The sequence below is a fragment of the Sabethes cyaneus genome, chromosome 3, assembly GCF_943734655.1.
Source record: "Sabethes cyaneus chromosome 3, idSabCyanKW18_F2, whole genome shotgun sequence".
NCBI lineage: Eukaryota > Metazoa > Arthropoda > Insecta > Diptera > Culicidae > Sabethes > Sabethes cyaneus.
Window position 1 is genome coordinate 53,989,721 of NC_071355.1, and position 27,246 is coordinate 54,016,966.

The following is a 27,246-nucleotide window of genomic DNA, read 5'->3' on the forward strand; positions in this document are numbered from 1 at the left end:
GCGCGTTTCGGGGACACTCTCGAATCCTTTCGAATCGCGCAGAGGGTTGCGGCAAGGTCCTAAAATGCAGTAGTATATGAGATATTAAAAAATCATTTTATAAAATATTTATAATCTAAAATCTCGTTAATCAATAAAATTTTTTTTATTAAATATATCGAATGTCATTTTAAGGCCAAAATAAGATATGATAACAAACTCAGTTATTAAATTCATTTCACAACCACTGTTTTAAATATCTACTCAATAACAAAATGTGTTATCAATATATCTCCATATCTATTCAATAACAAAATATACCATTATAACACAGTTTGATATTGTTTTTATATTATTTTGCTCTTCGCTCCTGCTCGGGAGTCTACGCTAGCCTTAAAACGGAGACGAGGAGGATTGGGTTACAAGTGGCTCCAGGGAAAATAACGTTTATCTCCCACGGACAGTGACGCTTGACGGCGATGAACTGGGAGTGGTTGATGAGTTCCTATATTTAGGATCCCTGGACGCTGATCGGTGACAATAATATGAGTAAAGCGATTGTACGACGCATTCAAGCTGGAAATCGAGCCTACGTTTCCCACCGCAATGCGCTTCAATCAAGGAGCATATGCCGCTGTTACAAAGCTGTCGATGTACAAAACGCTAATCAGACCGGTAGTCCTTTACGAACAGTAACGTTGCTTGCGAAAGACATATCTGCACTTGCCGTATTTGAACGAAAGGTGTTGCTGACTTTGGCGGAGTAGAAACAGATAGCGGATAGCGGCGTAGGCGTATAAACCATGAGTTATAATAGGTACTATTTGGAGAGATTCCAATCATACACCTGGGAAACGTTGAAAGACTACAATGCACTATGGTCCAGAAAGCCAAATTAGGTGGAAAAAATTGTTTACTCAGTCGTTGATTTTAGACTATTTAAGTGTTAGCAGCAATATCTTGATTTAGGATGCCGCTTTCTTGGCATGAGCTATTTTAGGGTGACCCTTAAATTAACCAAGATCCAAAATCCAAAATCAAAACGAAACAAGATAGAGCGATATTCACTTCAGCAATTTTAAAGGTTTAAGTATTTTGAGTAATATTGCAGAAGACGGAATCCCTCTATCTCGAACCGTTTCCATATTAGGGCGATTTTCCTGAGTCAAGTTAGGGTGACCCTGCTATTTTGCGATTTTTCTTCATAACTTTTTTGTTTTGCATTTCTCCCAAAACACTTCTTCAGATAACTTTTGAGAATCAATAAGACGCAACTTTTTGTGAAAAAAGAAACTGGCTATCTACTTTACTTCTACATTTATATTAAATTTTGTGATAAAAATAGGCCGTTTTTAAATGTGAGTATCTTAGAAAGATGCAAGCAGAATTAAAATCGTTTGATTGCGTTTAAAAGAACGTGATTTTCTGTGCATAATCGAAGTGGAGCTATCGACTGTTTATGATTCCAAACTTTATGTTTTCGGCAGGACAGTTATACGGCAAAGCAAAACGACACTTATTTATTCTATGCCCGACGTTTCTATGTATTTAACATCTTTCTCAAGGAGTTCTACAATATAAAATAACATAGTTAACATCATTTCTAAGATATAACAATAGAACGTCATACAGAACCACGTATCGTATTTTGTCTGGTGGCTTCTGTAGAAGGTTTGAACTAGTCACATTGATAAGTAATACTAGCATTAACCGAGCTTAAAATATAATAATGTTGAATACAAAATTATTATTAAATCGATTTGTGCATAATGCAACGAACAAATTCAAAACTCACTGTATTCGAACGAAATTCTTGCGGATCGTTTTAACATACAACATGGCTGAATCGGTACACTATTTGGCTATGGCGACTGTGATGGTTGAATATTCTGTGTAAAGGGGTGTTGTGTATTGATGCTGTTGCTTGTTATTGCGTGTGTGCGTGTTGAGTGAGAAGTTTGTTTTGCTATGTTAATTTTGATAATGTGTAAGATTGCAGCGTATGTGGAGCTAAGGCAGTCAACATAATATCAAAAATTGGAGAGGGGATTTTTGTCTATCTCAAATAAATCAACTTTGAATATGTGGGGTTTTAACATATTTAAGTAGATAAAAGTAGACGAGTTGCGCCATAACTCCAGAATGCCTTGATTGTTCTTCATCAAACTTGGCGTACATGTTTCTTGACATAAGTAAATCAGCACAGGGGGTTGACAAAAGGGGGGTGGTCGCTAAAAAGGGGAGGGGGAGGTACAAATATGTAAAAGTGGCTGTAATTATCTTGCATTTAGACCGTTATAAGTTGTGTGAGTGGTCCAAATCAAAAAGAGAATGTATAAACTTAACCTCATGTTTGTTGACTTGAATTTTCTAATAAAGTTAGACATTAAAAACGGTGGACTTTCCAAAAAACGGAGGGAACGGTAGACAAAGTAATGAAATCATATGTGTTTCATAGTATCATAGAGTGGAATACGACGTGAAGGGGAAATAGCGGAAAATTAGATGAAGCAAAGTCATTGAAGCAACACTTACAAGGTTTGTAATTTATTTCGTTTCACCAAGCTAAGGGATCCGCGCGTTACAGCAGTTTAGTGTGCCACCATCGCTGGCGGAATTGCGTTATTTTGAGACACAAACTGTGTCTCGTCCACGTATATTGTAGTCAACTACCGAATGAGAAGTTTAAATAGTTTTCTACCCGCGACGTGGATTTCCGTGATTCGCACCTCTCCTTTCATCAGAGGCCACCATCCTTTTGTCTTTCAGCCACTTGTACATCTGTTTTCGATAAGGTTGAAAATCTCAGGCGAGCGAGTGTGAGAAGCATATCATCCAAAGCTTACTTCACGCAAGCCTACGACAAACAACTGCTGATACTGTGTGCATACATTCTGCTACCTACACACTCGCGAGTGTACAGCCTCATAGCAACTTTCTGCACATCTCGCCCGCGAATCTAAAGCTCACGAACAGTCAATAGGTCGTAAGCACGAGCTAGGATGTATGGATACGGATTTTACTTTACTTCTTTTCTTCTTCATTTTACACCCTCGCTTACACACGCGGGTAAGTGTGCGGGTCACTGCGAGCGATGATAGGTGTCAACTTCTGGGTTGCAATGACGAGCGTAGGCAACGACCGTGGCTGACAACTAAATAGCAAAGCAAAGCAAAGCCTAGGTGCTACATTCCGTTATCGAAACTTGACCTTCTGTTTTTTTATACGACAGACTTCGCAGCCAGCTGTTAGAGTGCAGGACAATTGCAGGGCCAGTTGCGATCCTATTGACTCTAACAGCCTCTCCCAGTCGGGATTCGAACATATGACGACTGGCTTATTAGGCCAGCATCATACCTCGAGGCCAACTGGGAGGTGATAACTAAATACACTATGGCAAAAACTTGTTGCAGTGCATGAGAATATCAGAAAAGAAATCCGAAAGAAATGCTCATGCATGTGTGTTTGTTAGAAGAAAATCGTGAGAGAAAATTGGACCACACGAATGCGGGCTTCACAACTTCACAGAACCTAGAAGCCGCTGGTTTGGAATCTTACAAGATATCTGTTTTTATGTAAAAAAAATGCAGGAAATCGAATGGTGATGATTTCATTCTGCGCAGACTTCGGAAAGTAATCCATTTTGCCCTATTTTCCCCAAAAATCATGATAAAAGCTAATTAAACAGTATAAAAACTTAGTTGCCGCCCGTGAAACGAACTCAAATAGCTTCCAAATTTTGTCAAAATATCAGAAAAATCAAATTCCATCCATTCCATACTGTGCGAAATACAAGAATAGTCCATTTTGCCCAATTCACCCCCATTTACATAGATAACCTAATTAAAGCGATTAAAACTAACTTAAGGGTAAAAATAGTCTTCAAAAAAATGTGTATTTTATCATACTGAATAACTTTGGAGAACAATAGAAAGCAATAATTAATTGGATGCGGAGTTATTGTGCAGAATTAATTTTTACGTGTACTTTTAAAATAAATCATTATATCTCGCAACTAGCAAAAGATAGATAGTTACTATATTCAGCAAAGTTGCTCATTTTGGTATGTTCTATAATTTTTCTGAAGAAAAAAATTTTTTTGGACGTATTTATAAAAACAAAAGTTTGTATCACCCTGATAGATAAATATAAGATCACCTTGATAGTTCGAAAAAATGCGCTGTATTTTATTAATAAACTTCTCCAAATATACTATCGTTGAAAAATTACGATTTTTACGCAATAGCAAATGAACGTATTTTTGTAGATTTATTTATTTATTTATTTATTTGCTTCATCCGACAAACTGTCTTAATGAAAATTTGATTTGGCTGGGAAAAGCCGCCTAGTGCAACATGTTACTCAAAGCGGCATAAAAACCCAGCATCTTTTAATTGAACAGAGGCAGCACATAGTACATGGCATAACTACATACATTATTCAAATTACACACAACATTCACTAAAAAGAAAATTCATTTTCACGTCGATTATATTCCAGCGCCATCTGCCGAATAGGTTCATGAAGGCCATAGTTGGTACGGTGCGGGTCAACACGTAGAAGCCGTTGGTTCCGTTGAGGCCGGAGAGGGCAGTATAGATGCAGTTGTGACAAAATAGCAGGGCAGTCCAGAGCGCCCGACAGAATTTTATAAGCAGTCTTGGCTACAATAACTTTTCGCCGCTGCTCAAGAGGTAATACGCCAACAAGCAGACAGAGTTCCTCGTATGGAGGCAGAGCATCAGGGTTTCTCCATGGCAGCATGCGACAAATTTTGCGGATAAAGCACTTCTGAATTCGCTCAAGACGAACAATCCAGTAATCGTAATGCGGATTCCAGACAACGCAGCCTGTCTCCAGAATAGAGCGAACCAAGGAGCAGTAAAGGGTACGTAAAGTACCAGGATCACTAAATTCTCCTCCGATTCGGAAAATGGTTCCCAGCTGACGATACGCCTTGTTAATAATAAAATCATAATGCTGCCTGAATGACATTTGGCTATCCAATACGATGCCAAGGTCCGTCACACTATCACTGCGCTGTAGTGGTATGCCGTCAATACAGTAATCAAAAACTATCGGGTACTTTTTGCGGGTAAAGCTGATGGCAGTGCATTTCTGAATACTGATTAGCATATGATTGGAGCTGCACCATTTCACGAACATATCAACCAATTTTTGCAGACTCAAACAGTCAGTGGTTGTCTTAATTTGCAAATAAATTTTTAGTCGAGTGACATCATTAACGAACAGTGAAAATAATAGTGGTCCTAAAATGCTACCTTGAGGTACTCCTGATCCATTCTGAAACCACCTCGAATGAGAAGGGCCTAGTTTAACGGCAATTTTGCGATTGCGTAAATAAGTGCTCAGCCAGGAAAGTAAACTAGATGAGACAGCTAATTTGTCCAGCTTGGCTAGCAAAATATCATGGTTCACACGATCGAATGCCGCTTTCAGATCAGTGTAAATGGCATCGACCTGATTACCCTTTTCCATAGTGTGTTGACATAGCGAGGTGAACTCCAGTAAGTTCGTAGTAACTGATCGGCCCGGATAAAATCCGTGTTGCGAGGTGGAAATATAACTTTTCACACGGAACAAGAGATGGTCATAGACAATTGCCTCAAAAATCTTGGAACATGCGCATAGGGAGGTGATTCCACGGTAGTGCTTCACACTATGCTTGTTGCCTTTTTTAAATACAGGAAACATGAATGACGACCTCCAACTTTCGGGAAATTTTTGCGCTCGTAGAGAAAGGTTGAATAAAGTAGCGAGTGGAGCTTTCAGGGTATCACAGCATTTTTTTAACAGGGCAGCAGGAATTCCGTCAGGTCCAGGGCAATACGATTGTTTCATTTTATGAACAGCATTAGCAACGTCTTCTGCAACAACAATAAAAGGTCCAACCGAGAATTCGGCGTCAGGAACATAAAACAGGGCATCTTCCAAGCTATCAGGCAAGACTGACTCCGTACAAAACACACTCTCGAAGTATTTAGCAAATAAAGCACATTTACTACTAGTGGAGGATGCAACATCATTATCCAAGAAAATAGTAGATGGAAGGCCGTCCTCTTTCCGTTTACTATTGACAAATCGCCAAAACTGTTTAGGGTTACTTCGCAGTTTACGTTCGGTGTAGCGTACATAGTTGCGATAAAGACTTTTGTTCAGAGACTTATATTTTTGACTAGCCAATTTGAAATTTTGACGATTGCGTGCACTACTGGATGAGTGGTAAGCACGAAGGCAACGATTTTTCTGGCGTTTTAGACGGTTTAGTTCGCGGTTTCCCCATACTGGCTTACAGCGCGGTCGTACTCGGGGGACATGTTGCAATATAAGCTCATGAATTTTGACAATAAAGCTAGCAACTGCCTCATCAACATCAGTATAGCTGGTTAAAAAGGACCAATCAGCATTGCGTAAAGCCACATTTATTGCATCGAAATCATCTCGCCGAAAATCGTACGCATTAGAGTCAAATTCGTCATTAAATAGCGAACTGATAGGCTTGTCATATCTAATCATAACGGGAGGATGATGAGGATCAATATTGCAAAGCTCATCAACTGCAGTGGTCACTGAGCAGGCTGGCAGAGCATGACTGTTAACAAAAATTAGATCCAAAAGCCTGCCATTATGATTGAGCACTGGGTTGACCTGGTAGAGGCCATTTAAGGCAACGCCGTCTAGAAGGCAAGAACTGCCAGAGTTAATATGAGAATGCAGAGTGTTGACAATCAAATATCTGTTGATATTATGTAGCTTCCAGGTTAGACCAGCACGGTTGTAATCGCCAAACAGTAAAACATCATCACTGGGACCGAGAGAATCGTTTACCTTATTAATCGTTGAAATATGCCGTTGGATCACTTCAGCATCATTGCGTAAGTTAGGAGGAACATAAATAACACCGATCGCTAACTTTGTAGTTCCAGTAGAAACCGTTATCCATAATTGCTCCAGTAACTCATCAACATTTCAGTAACATTTTGGAGAGAATCAGGCGAAACGAACCGATTGTGAATTCATCACGGTACTAAATCGATGACAATTAACTCTCCTGATCATACATGCCATTTTCACAGATTTTTTCACACGCATAAATTTGGGACCCACCAATTATGACCAATTATTCCTGTAAGTTCTGGTTCTACCAATGTGTCTGATAATTAAAGTACGTCATAAACTATGTATGGTACAGAAAAAATATACTAGAAAAATTAAATATTGCGGAGGAAATGATAGGGTCCCAAATTTATGCGTGTGAAAAAGTCTGTGCAAATGGCGTCTATGCTCCTGATCTGATGTCTTTTGAGTAAATTGGTACTATTCGAGTTTATTCCCCAGTCTTTTAATTATTTTTAATCGCTCTAATTGGGTTTTACTATGTATGTATTTAGGGGTGAATTGGGCAAAATGGACTATACCTGCATTTCGCACAGTATGGAATGGATGGAATTTGATTTTTCTGATGTTTTGACAAAATTTAGAAGCTATTTGAGTTCGTTTCACGAGCGGCAACTAAGTTTTTATACTGTTTAATTAGCTTTTAACATGATTTTCGGGCAAAATAGCCCACTTCTCGAAGTCTGCGCAGGATGAAACCATCACCAATCAATTTCCTGCATTTTTTTACATAAAAATAAGTAAGGGAACTGTGGGTAAGATGAACAGGGGGGGGGGGGTAAAATGAACAGGCAGCCAAATTCCCAGTAAACCGATTAAAATCTATTCCAGATCAATAGGTAGCTTCTCCTAGAAGTATTTCAAGCTGTTTGAGTGATATGTGACAATATCAAAAAAATTGAAAACGTAAAAAATATTTGCTGAAACCTGACGCCGATGCTGATTTCCACTGTTAGTAAATAAGCTATTTCGGCGAAACAAATTAAATTTCGACTATTGGTATCATTTAGTGTTGTTTGCTTATCACTATCCTGCTGATCTGTAGAAAATTCCAAATATTTTTATCAACTGTTTGTTTATAATAAACACTTGAAAACACTTGGGGGTAAAATGAACACCTCACCATGGGGGCAAAATAAACAGGGTGTATAATGATGTTTTATTTTCCATTTATCAGCAGCCACGACCTAATTACAATTCAAGCAATAAAAATGATCGAGTCTCTCGAAAAATGACGGAAAATGGTCTACTGCTGGAAAATCATGCGAGTTAAAAGTCAAGCATTGTATGAACGTAGCGAAGTTCCCCTATCTTGTAAGATTCTAAACCAGCAGCTTCTAACTCTTGAGATTATAAGCTCGTTTTTTGCCGATTGTGCGTTGTTTCAATTGGGCACCACTGTGTATGTGTGGAATAGCAGTTATATAATTTTTGAAGGTGTTTATGTCTTCAGTATTTTTTATTTCTATAAAAAGTTTCATGTCATTGGCGTGAGTACTAATTTTGAGCTTCTTAAGGATGAAGTATAAGTCGTTTCCAAGCAGAATAAACAGTAGAGGTCCTAAATGAGAGCCGTGAGGGACACCCGACTTGGCATTATTACAGTTTGAATGTTTTCCTATGAATCTTACTATTGGTTGGACTCCCGTCTTTTGCAATTTATAAAAGCCATGTTGCGCAGTGGTTATTCTATTTTAAATTTGGTTAAACACCTTAACATTTACTATTGCTTAAAAATGTTTCGAGACACAATCACAAGTGATCGAGAATCTGCACAGCCTGCACATCTGCATAGTTACCCAATCCACAGTCTAATTTTGTCGAAACGTAAAATAAACTGAACCATCATCTACCCACATAAATTTCAGAGATAATAATTATAAAATGTTTCCTGTTAAATGCCGTGGCTCGCAATCTGTTGCAACAAACACTATACTCTCGCTCCCGTCCTGGCCGATCCGTGAGTGGCTGCGCTGCAATAAAACTAATTTGGCAAACGTTCCTCGCAATAGACCCTGTGCAGAAACCAACTTGCGAAGCCCGGCCCGGACTCCGGACTATTGCCAGTGCAGCCAGTGTGGCATTAGCACGGCCCAACCCGCAAAACACATACAGCAGCGCGCGCGTGCAACCAAGCCCTGGGGGCGGCGGGCGTGGGTCCGTCTTCCAACCCAACAAGGTGGTTCGCATTAAAACAAATAATAGCACCCACCAGCGCTGCTGGCTGTGCCTGTGCTGCTGCACGAAGAGTGAAGTGCCAAGAACTTTACCACTTTAATGATGTGCCGCCATAATTTACTCGGGGTGCCCGTTTCTGAGTTTCCGTCCGCATTCGCTTTATTCGTAGGGCGTTGTCTCAAGTGTCGCTTCCCGAAACGAAGTGTAGACGATGTTCACGCCCGGCTCGGCTGTAAGGGCAACCGGTGCTGGGCTGTAGAACTGCAAATGCATCGGCAAAGCAGATCGGTGCACGCGACCTCGGTGCCAATTGGACTCATATATTTTATGTTTACCGCTCTGCGAGGAGATAGCTGCACGGGACCGAAGACGGAATCAAGCAAGAAGCGGTAGGAAGTTTTCGTCCAAGCTGTTCACTGACGAGATAAAGCGAGCAGTTGCACCGTCTGCTCGTATTTGTAAAGTTTAATTTACTGCCTAAACTGTAGTGATAACTTGTTGGCTTCATATATTTACTATCTAATTCCCGGTCCGACAGCGGTAATGTCTAGCACCGAGGGATCAGACGGAGAAGTTTTTCCGTTTTTGTCTCGAGGCATTCGAACTGCACCGATCCACTGGGCGTCTACGTTGAATGCAACCAAAGAGGGAGAGAAAGGAGCACCAACAAACCGGCTAAAGGACAGAGTTTCCAATCCAATTCATTGCGGTCAGTTTCGTTCAATTACGGCTATGTTGATTTCATTCCGATGGTCGCCTAGTTTACGGAACAGAAGAAGATGCGGTTATGTTTTATGACGTTTCCGTGTCTGATTAGCGATTGCATGGCGACATTATTGTTCGGAAACAATGTGACAAGTTTAACTTTAATTGCTTATTGCGGTCAGCCAAACGAACGTGTTCGAATATCCATTGGTTGGGAAATTGGTATTTCGATTTACACAAGCACAACATTTCACCAGAGTTATCAAATATTTATTGAAAGAAACATAATATTCGCTGATTATCCAGTTTATTCATTAATAATACTTGAAACCCAAATCTGTTCTCGTTCTATGTTCAAACGCCATAAACCAACAATTATTTTTCGAGTGCCGAAAAAAATCTCATTTTATTGAATAATTACGCTCTATCGTAAACCAACTGCACTGATCCCGGGTTCAAATCGAACCTACCATCAAAACCAATTGATACATTATGCCGCAGCTAATTATGGATCGCCAATAATCGCTTCGCTCGGTGTAACAATTGATGGAAATGCATTTTGCGAATTAGACAAAGCCATCGCTGCAAATCACAAAGCAATTGTTCCATTGAATTGCCGTCGTCGGAACGAAACCACCCATTCACGTCGGCATGGGCCGAGCTGGTCGGTTTGTTATGTTATGTTTATTGGATACCGCATAAACCAAATCCCAATTTACGACCCACAGACCGACAATTCGTTGAATTCTTATTTTTCGTTTCGAAGCTCACACATGAACACACACGCAGACACTGGCACAGTGGGTACTAGAAAATTCTAACCCCAACATCGATTTTAGTTCAATTTTCTAGTTCAGACAAAACATTTCGTTATGGTCAACTAGTCGGGGACAATTTTACACCGTACGTACCGGTGCGTGTTAGGCCGACTGAACTGCAATACTGGCAAAATGTAATAATTTTTCCCATCTACCTTGATGTTACAGGTTTCGACGGTGGTCAGCGGCAGTGGTTCGTGATGGAGATCTATGACCAGCAGACGCACATGCTGCTGGCCAATGTGTCATCCCGGATACCGACGTTTACCGTCGGTGGACTGGATTCGGGCCGGTTACTGAAAATCGTCATTTACGCAACCAACATGCGTGGCCGCAGCGAGCCGATCCTGATGCACGCCTACACTCTGAAGCCAGCGGAAAAGCAAACGGGTAAGTTTCCATTGCAATTGGGTAGGAGGGGGAAGGAGACCGTTGTAGCAGAATTGCTACCCGTGCAGCTTTCTAACTGAATAGCCATTTTGAAATCGTTTGAAATTGATTCTAACCCAGATACGCGGGCGCTCGGTTTCGGATTGACCGCACGCAAGTGCCAGCGCCCGGGTGTCACACCGGGTTAGCCAAAGTGCAGTCATCCGCAATAGAAATCGATCTGCGGGCAACAATTGACACAATTGTTCCGGTTTAAACATATGCGAAGCAGAACGTAAATTTGCACTGGACTTGAAAACTTTTAATTACAATGTCCGCAGCAAAGGGAAGGGCAACAAATGCGGGAACAGAGTACACTCAATTTAGGATACCGAGCACAAGAGTGCAGCAGAGGCAAAACCACCACAACGCAGACGAGAAACAGAGAATGCACTAGCGGGCGGATGGCGGACGGGGTAATTAATTATGCACCAAAGCGCACTTTCATTTTGAACCGGTAATTGAATGACGACGAGCCGGAGCAGGCTTGCTCCCTCTGGAGAGTTCGTTTAGCTTGTTGGTAACCGGGTTGGGCGGATAGAATTTAGTCAAATAGTCTAGGTAACGGGCGTTCTTTGTTCTAGGAACATATTAATACGCAATGATTGCCAGACAAAGCGAGCGTTCATCTGCTTGAGTCAATCGATGAATTATTAATCATTTAAAATAAACGACAAACAATTTGTTACTCGGAAAAACAAAGGGTTCAATTTAGTGGATTTTAGAAAATATAAACATAATGAAATAGTTACTGTTGCGTTACGATTTACCATTTGGGATGTTTTAGCCACCTTGTTTTTGCTCATAAAAGCAGTTTTTACGAGGTGTACAACTTAGAAACCGGATTTTTAGGAGTGCACACCTTTATTGCATTAAAATGAAAGACTCTAATTAGTAGCAAAAAACGATACTATTTAAAAACTATGCGCCAAGATAACACTAGAAATTAAACTAAATAAAAAAGAAAACTTTTCCAATTAAATTCTACTATTTATATTTATTCGCGACAGATACGCGTGTCGTCTACAACTTGCAGGCATCACAGTTTTGAGAAACGTGCGTTCAAAGCAGTGATGCCCGATTTACGGAGTTGTCCATCCATTATTTCTAGAAATTAAACAGCTGTTAATACAGTACTACTGAACAATTCTGCTTCTTTTTATCAAGGAGGAACACAAAAATACCCCTCTGATATGAATAGGCCCTTGAGTAGTGCTGTTTGCTTATCGCAATTTCGCAGGTTTCTTCCAATAGAAGCAGCGAATAATTTTTTTCTGAACAGCTTCGACCCTTTTGATCCAGATATCATGATATGGACTCCACACCACGGCTGCCGTTTCGAGTATTGATCGCACAAGCGAGAAGTACAGTGACCTCAGACAGTACGGATCGTTAAATTCCTTAGAGATCCTGAAGATAAATCCAAGGTTCCGATTAGCCTTTGTTACAATATAAGAGTATATAAGAGGTCTCTAAACGAAAGTTGTGTGTCGAGCAGGGTTCCGAGGTCCTTGAAGGTTGAGACTCTATCGATCAACTCATTCCCAATCCTGTACTGCCAGTGTAGTGGATTCTTTTTACGAGTGTAAGAGATAATTGCACATTTTTTCACGCTGATTTCCATGAGATTCGCAGAACACCAATCTACAAACAAGTCTATCATCCATTGTAGCTGCTTGCAATCCTCAACAGACTTCACCCTTAAGTAAATTTTCAGGTCATCAGCGTAAAACATCCTGCATCCAGTAGGTATAGCGAAACAAACATCGTTGATGAATATAGAGAAAAGTAGCGGTCCAAGGTTACTCCCCGGTGGTACACCAGAAGCACTGCCAAAATCATTCGATTCGTGGGATCCCAGTTTTACACGCATTCGACGATTGATTAAACCAGTTTGCAAAGATCTAATCTATTTTACAAACAAACATTGTTGGTTTTTGGCACAATCTCATCTCCTTGTCACCCCGGATGGCGGTAATCTATACCTATAAAAAATCAGAGGGGTTGTGTACAAGACACGACCGCATATATAAGTGACGCAGGACTACGTAAGTCATTTTGTAGTGATAGTAGCATGTATTCATGCTTGTAATCATTCGATTCTTCATGTATACATGCTACCGTGGACCCCCGTTCGTTTGACCGTTTTTAATCTGAACACTTTTTAATTTGAACCCCGTTGGTTTGCACGACGTGCAAATTAAAAATGGTTCAAACGTCATACTCAATATGACATCATTTGCTTATGCAGACAATGCACATAAACACGATTTGTTTGTGCTGATCTAGCGTGTTTAATCTGTTTCACATTGCGTTTTCCCAACGATTATGGTAGAAATCCGATCAGAGAATGAATATTCACTGCTTGCAACTGCCAACTGAATCAAACCACCAAAACAATAACAAAGAGTAGGGCAGCCAGTTCACACAAGTTCCAGCATATTTAGGGTTACCAGTTGTTCAAATTAAAAACTAACCTCGTTAGTTTGCATGAGGAATCGTTCAAACGAACGGGGGTCCACTGTATATGCAACATACATACATGCTACATGCGTTGTATGTAACATTTATCAAAGTAGTAACATTGCATACGTTCAATTCTCAAAAGATTGTGCATTTGAAAACAATTTAACAAAATCAAGTACACAAACTATTCCTTTCCTGCTACCTTACTGAAATTAAAGATTGTTTTTATTACCCATGGTTCCCCACGTTGAAGGGATTTTACCAATTCAATCCTATTTTATCAACAGCACATCTTTTCACTACACTTCTAATGAAACGGCAAGCATGCGTAATCATACAGAGTCGCATTATAACCAAACACCACAGCTGTAACACATTTTTCCAACACAGATATAAAATTCGCTGAGTTTTAATCGTCTCGCAGTAAAGAATTTGCGATCTGGTGGGACAACGAACTTGTGTTATTTTTTCTGGCACACTTCCCTAACACAGACATCAAATTGGACTAGGTTTAATCGCGTTCGTAAAAAAATCTGTTGGCATGAGGGGGCTTTGTCACTATTTCTGGCATACTTCCCAAGCAAGGACATCAAAATGGTTTAGGTTTAACCGCGGTGTTAAGAAATCTTGTTGAAATGAGGAAACTTTGTCACTTGTTTTGGCTTACTTCCCAAGCACAGATATCAAATTGGTATAGGTTTAGATCATCGTAAAGAATCTTCCAACCAATCACGTAGCGAGAATTCTGATAAAACATAGGTTCATTATTTTCAATTTTTCAATAGTTTAACATCAAGAATCCATACTTTTCTTCATTTGGGTCAATTCTTAGAAGATTTTCCGATCGATTGGTGTAAGAATATTGAAAATCGATCGGAAAACTGCGGAGCTATTAGCGCTCGAAACCTTTCATTTTTCGTGACGCTCGCATTTTTCGATTTTTTGGAATGACACCCTATCTCAAAACTTGCCGTAAGACGTAGTCCTACGTCAAAAAGGATTTCTGTCTGTCTGTCTGTCTGTCTGTCCGTATGTTCCTTATAGAATCGAAAACTACTGAACCAATCGGCGTGCATGTAGTGGTTTTGGGGCCAGGAAAGGTTTTAGTGATGGCAGTTCGGTATGGGAAAGCAGAGAGATCGGACGCGTTTTCGTGAGACGCAGAATCGAATGATCAGAAGTTTTCGCTGTGATTTAATATACGCGAGTGCCTTTAGTTGGAATTCGTATACCCAAGAGTGATTAACGACGAGTTTATACTCTGCGGATCGGAATGAGTGATGTTTTGGGCTAATTGTAATGTGATGAAAAGTGCGTTTCCAAAGCAAGCTATTTCAGCTTTTTCCTTTGTCGGTTATGCATGTCTGTGTATTCAAGCAATGACATTGCCCGCTCAGTTATGTGCGTCGTTACAGAGCGCAAGAAAATTCCGTTTCGGCAATTCGTGTAACAATTTGTTTCGAATGCAAAGTGCATACGTGTTAGTGAAGCAGTTGGGGATTGTTAATTTTTTTTGCTAGCACATAGTTTCGTGCTTTCCGTGTGTGCATGTCGCTGTGCTGCTTCACTTGCCGTTGAAGCCGCTCACGAATAAACCGGATCATCGCCGTTCGTCTTTTCGTGTTTTCGCTTGCTAGTGGTGGGAATAAGAGATCATTATGCAGTTAGTGTGTACGGGTACCAAGACGGGTGCCGTGCTCCACATGTGTATGGTCTGATGTGTAGTGTAGAGTGGACAGAGGACGTTCCGATCCGACGAGTGCTTAGATAAGTAGTGGTTTGACTGTTTGTTTTTTAGGTTAAAGACTGATGTGTGGCAATGATTTTCTTGTGTGCTGTCCGTTTTAAACCTTACACAGTCGCAGACTGATGGCCTATCGGGTGGCTGACTCGGTTAATAATACAGTGTACAGTTTTATACAATTGGATACACTTTTAAAATATAGTTTAATAATTAGTATATGACTGCGATACATAAACAAGTGTATAATCATTGCCACTATAATAGATATTCTTTACTTATATTATATATTCATATTACTCATTATTTATTACATTTACATATACATCATTAAAAGGGAGGGGAGGGAGCATCAGGGTACCAAATGAATTGAAGACTGGATGAGGAATGTGGTAACCAGCCCAAGTCATATAAGGTCGGAGAGGATTTTGACGCGCCCTTCTAGCACACAAATCATCACGCAAGATAAGTTTGCACGGCGAAGTTATGTATCTAGAAACCGGAAGGAGTGTCTTATATTCCCGTGGAATCATATAAGCGACATTGCTTATAGATCCACCCAACCCCTTTTGGTCCTTCGCGAACAGCATTGACATGAAAGTTGCTGGGTAGATAAATTCGATTCTGCAGTAATTCTACTTGCATACAATGGGAAATCCTTGAGGTGATGGTGGCTACCCCCATACATACATACATAGGAAAGGTTTTAGTGATGGTTAGAGACCCCTCCCCCCACTAAGAGGAGGGGCTCCCATACAAATGAAACACAAATTTTTGCATAACTCGAGAACTAATCAAGCAAATAGAACAAAATTTGGCATGTGGGTGTTTTCGGTGACAAGAATTTATTCTACGGTAAATTGAGACCCCTCCCCTCCTCTCCCCTTTAAGAGGGGGGGCTTCCATACAAATTTCCTCATAACTCGAGAACTAATCAAGCAAATGGAACCAAATTTGGCATGTGAAGGTTTTCGACGGCAAGAAAATTTTCTATGGTGAATTAGGACCCCTCCCCACTTTAAGAGGGGGGGGCTCCTGTACAAATGAAATACAAATTTCCTCATAACTCGGGAACTAATCAAGCAAATGGAACCAAATTTGGCATGTAGGTGTTTTTGGAGGCAAGAATTTTTTCTATGATAAATTAGGACCTATCCCCACTTTAGGAGGGGGGGGGGGGCTATACAAATGAAATACAAATTTCCTCATAACTCGAGAACTAATCAAGCAAATGGAACCAAATTTGACATGTAAGTGGTTTTGGAGGCAAGTTTTTTTCTATGGTGAATTGAGACCCCTCTCCTCTTTAGAAAGCGAGTTATGACCCATTTCCCCTTTAAGAGGGGGGCTCCCATACAAATGAAATACAAATTTCCTCATAATTTGAGTACTAATCAAGCCAATGGAACCAAATTTGGCACCGCTTTCTGGCTATGCAATGAGGAAAAATTGCAAATTTGTATATTAAACTACCCATTCCAGGTAACTAATGAGCCTTAACGTAAGCAGCAAATCAGCGTATCCTGCGTTTTATACAGCACGTCATTGTATGTTAGCTTTTGACTGCATAGGTGTTGTAAATTGGCATCCAAAATTGTATTCAAATTCTTCGTGTCGGTAATTAGCTGTAAATTAGCATTGTCAGCACTATAAGAAGATTATCAGTAAAGTAGCTGTATATTTTGCCAAAATAGCATTTAAGTAGCATTTAAGGCGACTTGCTACTTGCGAAATGCTTATTGGCCTATATTTGAATAGCATTGGTGATGCTTGTTGGTTACCTGGGATGCTTTCATAGTTACGTAACTGCCGAATTGAATCATCTAAGGTTGAACTCCTCAGAAACTTGCAAAACTCGAGATTGTGACAAAGATCATCCGAGATTCATGATTTCTGTACAACACAGGTTAATTCGTGGCAATACGAAGTTTGTCGGGTCAGCTAGTGCAATATAAGTTATCAAAATATTGTGTCTCCTAGTAAGAAGTGCAAGTGTATTAATGTACACTGACGCATTTTTGTTGTTTATATGAATTTCACACGCCGAACCGATCGTCTTAGCACAGACTAACAGACGTAACACTTCGAACAAAATCTAACGAAAATCGTTTCAATGAGACTTCCAAAACTTAGAAGAAAAAAAACTAACATCAACATGCCAACATCAACATGTGGAAAACATGCCAAAACATCGACAAAAATGGTTGAAAAACGTCAAAAAGGCACATTCATAAACATGTAAAAAGACAACATTTTTGTTGTCAACAATGGAAACAAATAAGACGACGACAAACGAGAACGAAAAGACAATAAAGAAACACAGTGAAACGACGATAAAAGACGATGAAAAGATGGTCAATACTATGAAGGTAAGATAACAAAATCTCAACGAAAAGATGCCAAAACACCATCGAAAAAAGATAACAAAAACGACAAAAAGGCACCAAAAAAAGCCACAAAAATTGTCAAAAGCAGGTATGACTTAACGAACAGACGAACAGACGATGTAAAGATGGCCATGAAAAGAGGACAAAAATACGACAAAGAGATGAATATGAAGAAAAATAACAAAGAGATAACAAAAAGACGGCGCAAAAAGAAAAAAAACACAATCAGATGACAAAAATGATGACAAGTAGCTACCTACTTGGCATTAAAAAAAGATGACAATGACAATGACAAAAATACAATGAAAAGTCGCTGACAAAACACCAAAAAAGGAAGAAAAAATAAAAATGACTAAAAGACTATAAATAGATGTAGAATAGACAATGATGAGACGATAAAAAGACAGTAAAACATCGACAAGAAATGCCAAAAAAGAATACAAAACTGACAGAAAGACGCCATCAATCCAATGATGCCACAAAAGATGGTACAAAGTGACAACAAATCGCCAAAAAGAGACAAAAAGACAATGTAAAGATGCCAGAAAGACAGATGTTAAAAATAACGAAAAATGACTAACAGACGTTAAAAACGCAATAAAAAACGCCAAGAAGACGACAACAAATATGATAGAATACACATAACAAAAGACTACGACGAAGACAAAAAATAAAAACGAAAAGCGAATGATGGAAGATCAAGAAAAAAATTCGAGAATAGGCGTCCTTGAATAACCGAAGTCAAATATCAAACGGACTTGAGGAACAGGAACTGATTTAATTCAATAAAGTGCTCATTTCCTCCATGTTCAGTCAAGAACAATAGGTACTAAGAAAATAAATGTGGAAATAAAAGTGCAAGCTTTTAGCTTAAACCTCTTTCAAAACCTTGACTCATCTTTATGGATAAACTTCGCCGATTGCTGTTAAAGTACAAGACAATTACGAGGTAAATTGGAACGATCCTATTAGCTCTACCGAACAAGCACCGCCCAGCCAAGAATCGAACATACGACGACTGGGTTATTAGACCAGTTTCGAAACGAACGGTTCGAATACGAACAGTTGCCATATGTACGAGTACGGTAAAGACTAATTTCATAATGTATGTTTGACATAATGGACGGAAGCCATAATGTACGTTTGCCATAATTCATATATTCAACGTTTTTTTGTATACCAAAAGGGCATTGGATTAAAATACAAATTGAAAAATTTAATTACAAATTAATTTACTTCCCAAGTAGCAATTGCTTTTTATGACGGCAGTTTTTTACAATCGACACAGAGAGTAGGAGAAGAAAGTAATGTAACAAAGATGAAGAGAAAGGAGGAGGAATCCTCCTCTCAGGAGAGACAGGAGTGAAGCGGAAAATTATAGAAGGGATGCAACGCTTATTAAGTTTATATAACATTCCTGTTTACTTAAGCTAGGGGATTCGTGGTTCCGAGGAGTTACGACGCACGCTTAATAAGGGGAGTTTCCTTTTTATCCAGTCCCCTGTGGTTCAAATATTCACCGACATCTGTGATCCACAAGGCCTGAGGGAAAATTTGAGTTCAAATCTGGTTATAATTGGCACCCATTACCGCCTGGTTCTATCTGCGGATCCCCCAGCTTGGGTATCGAATTTTCCGCACTTTTTCCTTTATGCCTCATCGCCCCTATGATACAATCAACACCTTTGTTTCTTTACTTACTTCTACCGTTCCCTCGGTTAAATGTAAAAAAAACTACTGTTATAAAAAATTGATTAAATGTCTGACCTCATTACAAAGGTCAAGACAAAAACACGAGGGTGATCTGTGGAAATTGGAATCTGTGGAAATTGTTTGAGGAATACATTAACTCTGAATGCATGACTAGATATCCATTATCCAAATACCATGTTGCATACCGCGGTGGCAAAGCTACAGTTACACACGCTTGTGACAAAAATTGAAAGATCTCTTTTAGCGAATGGAACAGCATTATGTGCATTCCTCGATATCAAAGAAGCCTTTGGTAATGCTTCTTATATATCAATGGCACAAGCAATGAAGAAAATACAAGATAGCGTTCATGGCTTTAACGGAAGCAATGAGAAACACATCTACAAAGGCACTAGAGGCTATCCTGCAGCAAGTTCAGCGGTGTCATAACAGGATATTGTCCAAACAAAGGGTTCTTGGCGGTGTGAGGTATTCACTTCCCAACCCCCAGCGAGATGGTGACACCTTGAAACATTTCCTCGATGTTTAGAAGTAGCATGCAAGTAGTATGCATTAAGTGGCATGATGCTGCTTTACAGTAACCTTCTAAGCCGTAATCATGCTACTGGAGTTACTGTCCGATCACTCCTTCGGTTGTTTGTACTCAGTTGAAACTTCACATTGACCGATGGCAGTTCTCGAACAACCGATTCAGAAGAACCTTAACTTCTGAACCGATTTATTTTCATGGTATCCTTAAAATAGTGTTGTTTGCATAATTTATTTGATTTAATCATTAAATCATCCTAGATCCATTGCAACAGTGGAAGATTTAGAAATTTCCAGAAAATTCGTCAGGTTTTGGATGGAAATTGTATAATTTCACTTGATTCGTCTCCGGATTGTCCCACGCACTTGTGCAGTTTGAGCGGTACATGTGTACCACTCCCGACGTAGTCATCTAGCGTTATAAGCTCCTGAAATTGTCTTATTGTATCAGGAAATTTCACCATATTCAAGATCCTCACAGTCCGCGACGAAAAAGTTCAACAACAGCTCCTCGCAACACATTCGGCATTCAGTTCACATCTAAATTTAGTCGCAAAATGTGTGCAATTTGCAATGAAATTACTCTAGAACTTTCATTTTTAGCTAAATATCTAAGTAACCTCTTAATTGTGGTTTTCAGTAGTAATAGATTTAAACAGTAGTTGGTTACGATTCCATATACGGCAAATAACTGATAACGAGAACTAATATTCACACTGAATCAGTTGATTAGTTTTCCTACATCCTACGAACCAGCTTGAGCAAAACATCGATGTAAATAGCAGCATCAAAATGAATGCCTTTCCAAGGAACTTTCGAGCGCATTGAGCCCCATGTGGCGACACTGTTCCCAACTAATCAAACTTCTGACTATAAATTAATGCAGATCATTGAATTTGCTAGCTCCTGAACCCACCACTCACATCTCTCCACCAACCGTCTCGCAGACCCCAAAGCCGGAAAGTCACACTGACACTATTCGTCACATACAGCGCAGATTATAGCAGGAGATCGGAACATAATACGTACTCTCTGTTCGGCCATTTACATGCAACCGACGGACGAGCCGTGCCGAGCCGGCAACCGGGGCGCTCGCTCTAAGGTTCAAATCTAATTATCCTAAGCGGCACAGATGTCATCTCGAATTCGCTCCATTATGGTACCGTAGGATGCCACTTCAGGTCCGCACGTACACAGATGCCTGTGTGTAGAAGAGTAAGGCTCAGGGAGGATGATGCAGAAATCTACTTTACACTCCCTTCGCTGGCACTTTGTCTCCACCACCATATCGTCGTCTTGATGATGATAGGAAGTAACTCGGCCGGATGCCCCGTCGCGGTTTGTGTGGTGCCTTGCACCAAAACTATTTTCAAACTGCACTTCTTTTCAATTTCATTTTTAACGAGGAAAGCCTCTAAACCTTATTTGGATTGTTCGGTGGCTTATTCAATTCAACTTTAGCTAACAAATTACAAACAAATAACTGTTAAATAAGAATTTAATTCAGAAGGTTACTCAGAACTGTAGATTACTGGTGGGGTATTTTGCTTTTATTTGGTTTACACCTTGTGTGGCGAGGCTGAACCAAGCAGTCACTGGACCGACGATATAGTGCAGATGGAACTAGTTGCCCAGTCTCATCGCTAAGCCGGACGTGCTGGGTAAAAAGCTGTATAATCTTAATTAATACCATTATACTGTATTAGATTTAATCCGTGGTAGGATTCAAAAGGTATAAATTTCCGAACCACTCAATGTGAACTATAGCGAAGCCGGATGATGATTCTCTGGATTGGATATACCTTTCCGTGCGGTGGATGGCAGTATCACTGCCACTGCAAATTCCCAATGTCATAGCGGGCAGCTTATCGGGCTGAAAGCTGCCCGGGAGAGAAAAAAAGTTGTTCTTTCGAAAATTCGACCCCGCATGTTCCGGTTGCAAACCGCCTAACCGATGTGGTTGACACTTGTGCTCCACCCGGGAAGAGTGACCAGAACAGTTGGATCCTCAGAAAGCTGAACAGTCTGTGCAGTACTGCTGTTATTATTGTAAGACTTAATCACACCGGCAGAAGCAGCAGTAGGATGCGGCAATAAGACCAGCAATTCCGACAGTTTCCCACGGAGCCATAATGTGAGGATTGGATTAGGCCGAAGACTGCGGTAAATAGTTTTACTGCCTGGCCAGGGATTAGGGTGCTTTTCAATGAGGAAAATGAATAGTGGGCTGAGAAATGATAAAGTATTAGAATATGTTTTAGGGCAGATTGAAACTAGCATTGGATTACTTACTAAAGTGATTCAACGAAATAATCCGATTGAAAAACTTTCTATTAAAAATATAATAGCTGCCTATAAGGCTGAGTTGAATATTTCTTCTTTCATGTAAATAAAATCCCAGCATGAAAACATTTGATTTGGCTCGTTATTTGCAGAAAGCCTGCCTTGAGATGAGGATTTTACTCTTCTGATGATATTGAATACATACTTTGCTATAATTTATTAGATCGGATTAGGAACAAAAGCGCAAAACATTTTTTAATAGCAGTTCCATTTTGCACAGTTTAAAATTGGTTAAAATTCGGAGATCGCCAGAGTCTCTGATGGCAGTGAATGTAACCTTAAACTTTTGCGCGTCTTCTTCCACTTACCCACCTTTCCCAATTAAAGCATAGCATACGGCACAAAAACTGCTTAAAGGTAGATGAAATATTCCTATGTATATGTGACTAAGTACAGTACATCCTAGTTGCTACACAGTATCTTTATCGGCTGAACATTGGAAACCTTGAATCGGCCAATTCCAAAGCCCAGCAGGTTCTTAACGGTTCGACCTGGACTACACCGTTAATCTCTACTTCCTGAGCAACAGTGTATATTCGCTACTCACATGTAAAAAAAACTCACGGTCAGCAATCTCATATGCTTGCTTGAGGTTCAAAACGGAAACACGTAGCTTGATTAGCAACCGACTTTTCAAATCTTGGTAACGGATTGAAAAATGCTTTGAAAATTCCGAACTTCCGTTACGGGGCGGAAGAATTAAGCCCAAAACTATGCCGATCCTTCCGGATCTCAAATCTCTTGTGAAGTGGATTTATCTCTCCTCAGCACTTTTACAAAAATCCGAGTAGAATCCGACAAGAAATCAAACTATGAGTCTCCAGAAAGATCTGTATTAAACCCCGCATCACACCAGTAAATACTTCAAATATACCCATATGTATTACTCAATTGTTGCAGTTTCTGTTGAGTAGTTTGCTACTGTTTGAGCTGGCATAGCTTGTGTAGGGAAGATCCTATAAAATAACCCAACGTGACCCGAGCAGGAGCGAAATGCAAAATAATATCAAAATGTGTTATTGGAAATCGAATAACCCATATCAAAATTTGGTATTGTTTTGGCTGACTTAGTTGGTAAAATAACAAAATATAATATCAAAATTTTACTCCTTTAAGGCCAAAAGAATAACTACTTGTGTTATTTGAATGACAAAGCAATAACATGACTGTATTCAGAGTTTAGAATAACATATTTTAGTATTGTTAAGGTATTGAATAACAAATGTAGTAGTATATGAGATATTAAAAAATCATTTTATAAAATATTTATAATCTAAAATTTCTTTAATCAATGAAAGAAATTTTATGAAATATAACGAATGTCATTTTTAAGCCAAAATATGATAACAAAATCAGTTATATAACTCATCTTACAACCGCTGTTTTAAATATCTACTCAATATCAAAATGTGTTATCAATGTATCTCCACATCTATTCAATAACAAAATATATCATTATAACACTATTTGATATTGTTTTTATATTATTTTGCTCTTCGCTCCTGCTCGGGGAGCAGTTTCAAGTCTCTTAAAGGTGCGAATTCAAACAGCTCCTTTCTTGCGTGACTAGCGTCTACAAATCTTTGAAAGATGCATGCTGTCTTAGAAGCTTAAGCAAATTAACCTTTGTGCAGCGCACGGTCACTTCCCAGAGTCCGCCCGAATGGTGCGCACTTGGTACTCTTTCTTTCTTAATTCTGCAGCAGTTCCACTAGCTTATTTTTGCAACTACAAAATGAAATTGCATCTGTTTTCGGAGAACATGTCACACGGTTTTCCCATTCGCGCTATAAATCGTCGTGATGTTTTGTATAAGTCATTCGGTTGATAAATCCATTACGAGTTTAAAATAACCACTTTTGTTATTGAACAAAAGAATATCAAAAGCCACTTCTTGACCAAAACTTTCCTCCTGTAAATTTTACGGAAGATAGATTTCAGCATCACTTGCGTGGATGCAAAAGCAAAACAAAGCAAAGCCTAGGTGCTACATGCCGTTATCGAAACTTGACCTTCTGTTTTATACGACAGACTTCGCAGCCAGCTGTTAGAGTGCAGGACAATTGCAGGGCCAGTTGCTACGATCCTACGATTTACTCTAACAGCCTCTCCCAGTCGAGATTCGAACGTACGACGACTGGCTTATTAGGTCAGCGTCATACCTCGCAGTCAACTGGGATTTTGTGTGGATACATTCAAGGCCTTTTCATCAAATTTCTCCTAAAACAGTGTGATAAAGTGGGTTGCCTTTATCTACTCATTTAATGCTCTGGTACCGTTCTACAATTCGTTCTTTGACGTGAAATGACCAACTCTTTTAATTTTGTTGTTATTTAATTTTAAACGTATCATTTCGGGTATTGAATTAGTATTTGAAACGAATTTGAAACGAAAAACTGCACGAATTTATGCAATACGCATACCACACTAGATCACCGCGTGCGACGGTCAAGCTGTGACACGTATGGAAAACAACAATGAAAAAGATTTCTTGGGTCTCTCTAGAACGTTTCTGAATACGATTGCAGCATCGAAATCTGTAATTAAATTAAACAGAAAACTTTCCAATTAAATTCTACGATGTAGGGTACGGGAGGGTATTTTCAGCAGGTTTCTAAATTCAGCCTATTTACCTTTTCTTTCGCCAATAAAAAATACTACGTAATCTACTATTTTTAATTCAAAGAAGGTCAAAACCACCTGTTCTTCCACTAGAACTGGGCCATAGGCTGAAAAAATAGATGTTATCGCTTAATGAGCTGAAAATACCCTCCCGTGCCCTATATTTATTCTTGACAGATACGTATTTCGCTTACGACTTGCAGGCTTCATCAGTGCCTGTTTTCGAACTACGAAAACAAAGCAAAAAACTTGCAAAAAGACGCGTTATAAAGCGTCCAAAAGGCATCAAATATGCAAAAAAGGACGACGAAAATATGACAAATATACGACACAAGACGACGAAAGAACGACGAAAAAACAACATTATGACTGTCTTGACAACGAAAAGAACGACGAACAAATGGTAAAAAGTGACAACAAAAAACGGCGAAACGACGACAAAAGACTTTTAAAAAAATACAAAGAAAAACAAATAAAACAGGACAAAATGTCGACGAAAAAACGGCAAAACAGTAGAAGGATTTCACGCCAACTCTTCTTGGCGTTGGCAGCACCCTCTCAGATTTCAATGAAACTTTTTGTGTGTAGAGAGTTCAGGTAAATAAACAACATTGCATACTTAGTTTTTCGAAAATTGGTCTAGACTAACTTTTGGAAAGGTCTTAATTTTTATTCTCTTGTTTTTAATTCTATACCTATAAAAATGGATTTCTGTCTGTCTGTCTGTCAGTCAGTCCGTATGTTCCTTATAGAATCGAAAACTACTGGACCGATCGGCGTGAAAATTTGCATGTAGAGGTCTTTGAGGCTACGGAAGGTTCTCTCGATGGCAAAAGACCCCTCCCCCCATTAAGAGGGGGGGGGGGGCTCCCATACAAATCTATGCCTATAAAAATGAATTTCTGTCTGCTCTATGTTCCTTATAGAATCGAAAACTACTGAACCGATCGGAGTGAAAATTTGCATATACGGGTTTTTGGTGCCAGGAAAGGTTGTTATGATGGTTAGAGATCCCTCCCCTCACTAAGAGGGGGGGGGGTTCCCATACAAATCTATACCTATAAAAATGGATTTCTGTCTTGCGTGAAAATTTGCATATATGGGATTTTGGGGCCAGGGAAGGTTCTTATGATGGTTAGAGATCCCTCCCCCCACTAAGAGAGGAGGCTCTATACAAATGAAACACAAATTTCTGCATAACTCGTGAACTAATCAAGCAAATGGAACAAAATTTTACGTGTGGGTGGTTTTGGAGACAAGATTTTTTTCTATGGTGAATTGAGATCCCTCCCCACTTTAGGAGGGGAATAATGACCCCTCTCCCTTTTAAGTGGGGGGGGGGCTCCCATACAAATGAAATACAAATTTCCTCATAACTCTAGAACTAATCAAGCAAATGGAACTAAATTTGGCATGTGGGTGTTTTTGGAGGCCCCTATTTAGGAGGGCAATTATAACCCTTCCCGCCTATAAGATGGGGAGATGAATTTTAGAGGCATGAATTTATTTTATGATGGTTTGAGACCCCTCACCCCTGTGGTAGTGAGGGAGGACTCTCATAAAAATGAACGGGATATTTGCGTAACGACTCTTCCATAAAACATTAGTCAATAACAAGGCCTCTAGAAACTACCTATAGTAACACTAGATGATTTAGGACGAGACTGCCGCAGGCCGCGAGTGTTGTCATCGACCTGCCGTCGAAAGTGCTGGCCACTGCGGGGGATTACCCCCAGGATTTATGTACAGCACAGTTTTATTGTTGGCAATACGAAGTTTGTCGGGTCAGCTAGTAAAAAATAAAACTCGAAAACTATAAGACCTACAAAAACTATGGGTGAGTTTTATAAAATCCTCTGAATTTTCATAAAAAAATACTGAAAAAAAAAATTAATTTCTACACTGAGAAAAAAGCACTTTAAGGGGGCATAGTACCTTTTACACCTTATTTTTTGTCTTATTTCTAAAATTTATTTCTCGATAATGCGAAAAGCCAATCCAATCAGGCTTTTTGCATTCAAAATATTGCATTTTATACTAATATTTACAATTTTTTTTCATATGCGAACCTCCTCCCCTTTCCTCTAGGGCTCCTTGAAGATACACATTCAAAAAACACATGAATTGCGGTACCATGGATTGGCACTCGGGGGCTTATCCGAAATGAAAAATTCCATAACGACATGAAAGTATATTAAATTATCTCGTGTTTGACCTATGGCTTTTTTAAAATTCGATCGCATAAAAAAAAGGGCGGATATTCAAACATTAAAGTAAGCTTTTTGTCGAAAAAATTGACTTTAAACATTTCTAAAAAATACAAAAATTGATATCGAAAAAAGGATAGGTCAAACACTAGATAATTTGGTTGGCTTTCAAACAAAAAACGAATCATGAGAATTGCTTGAGCCGTTCCTGA

At 39.4% G+C, this 27,246-nt stretch overlaps 1 protein-coding gene across 1 annotated transcript in view; it reads left to right on the plus strand.

Moving 5' to 3' along the window:
• The window catches only part of LOC128739588 (synaptogenesis protein syg-2), a 407,709-nt gene that overhangs the window by 303,307 nt on the left and 77,156 nt on the right, over nt 1-27,246 (plus strand). The window contains exon 13 of the mRNA XM_053835083.1: nt 10,767-10,988. Coding sequence (XP_053691058.1) covers nt 10,767-10,988 — 222 coding nt within the window. The remainder of the gene's footprint in view (nt 1-10,766; nt 10,989-27,246) is intronic.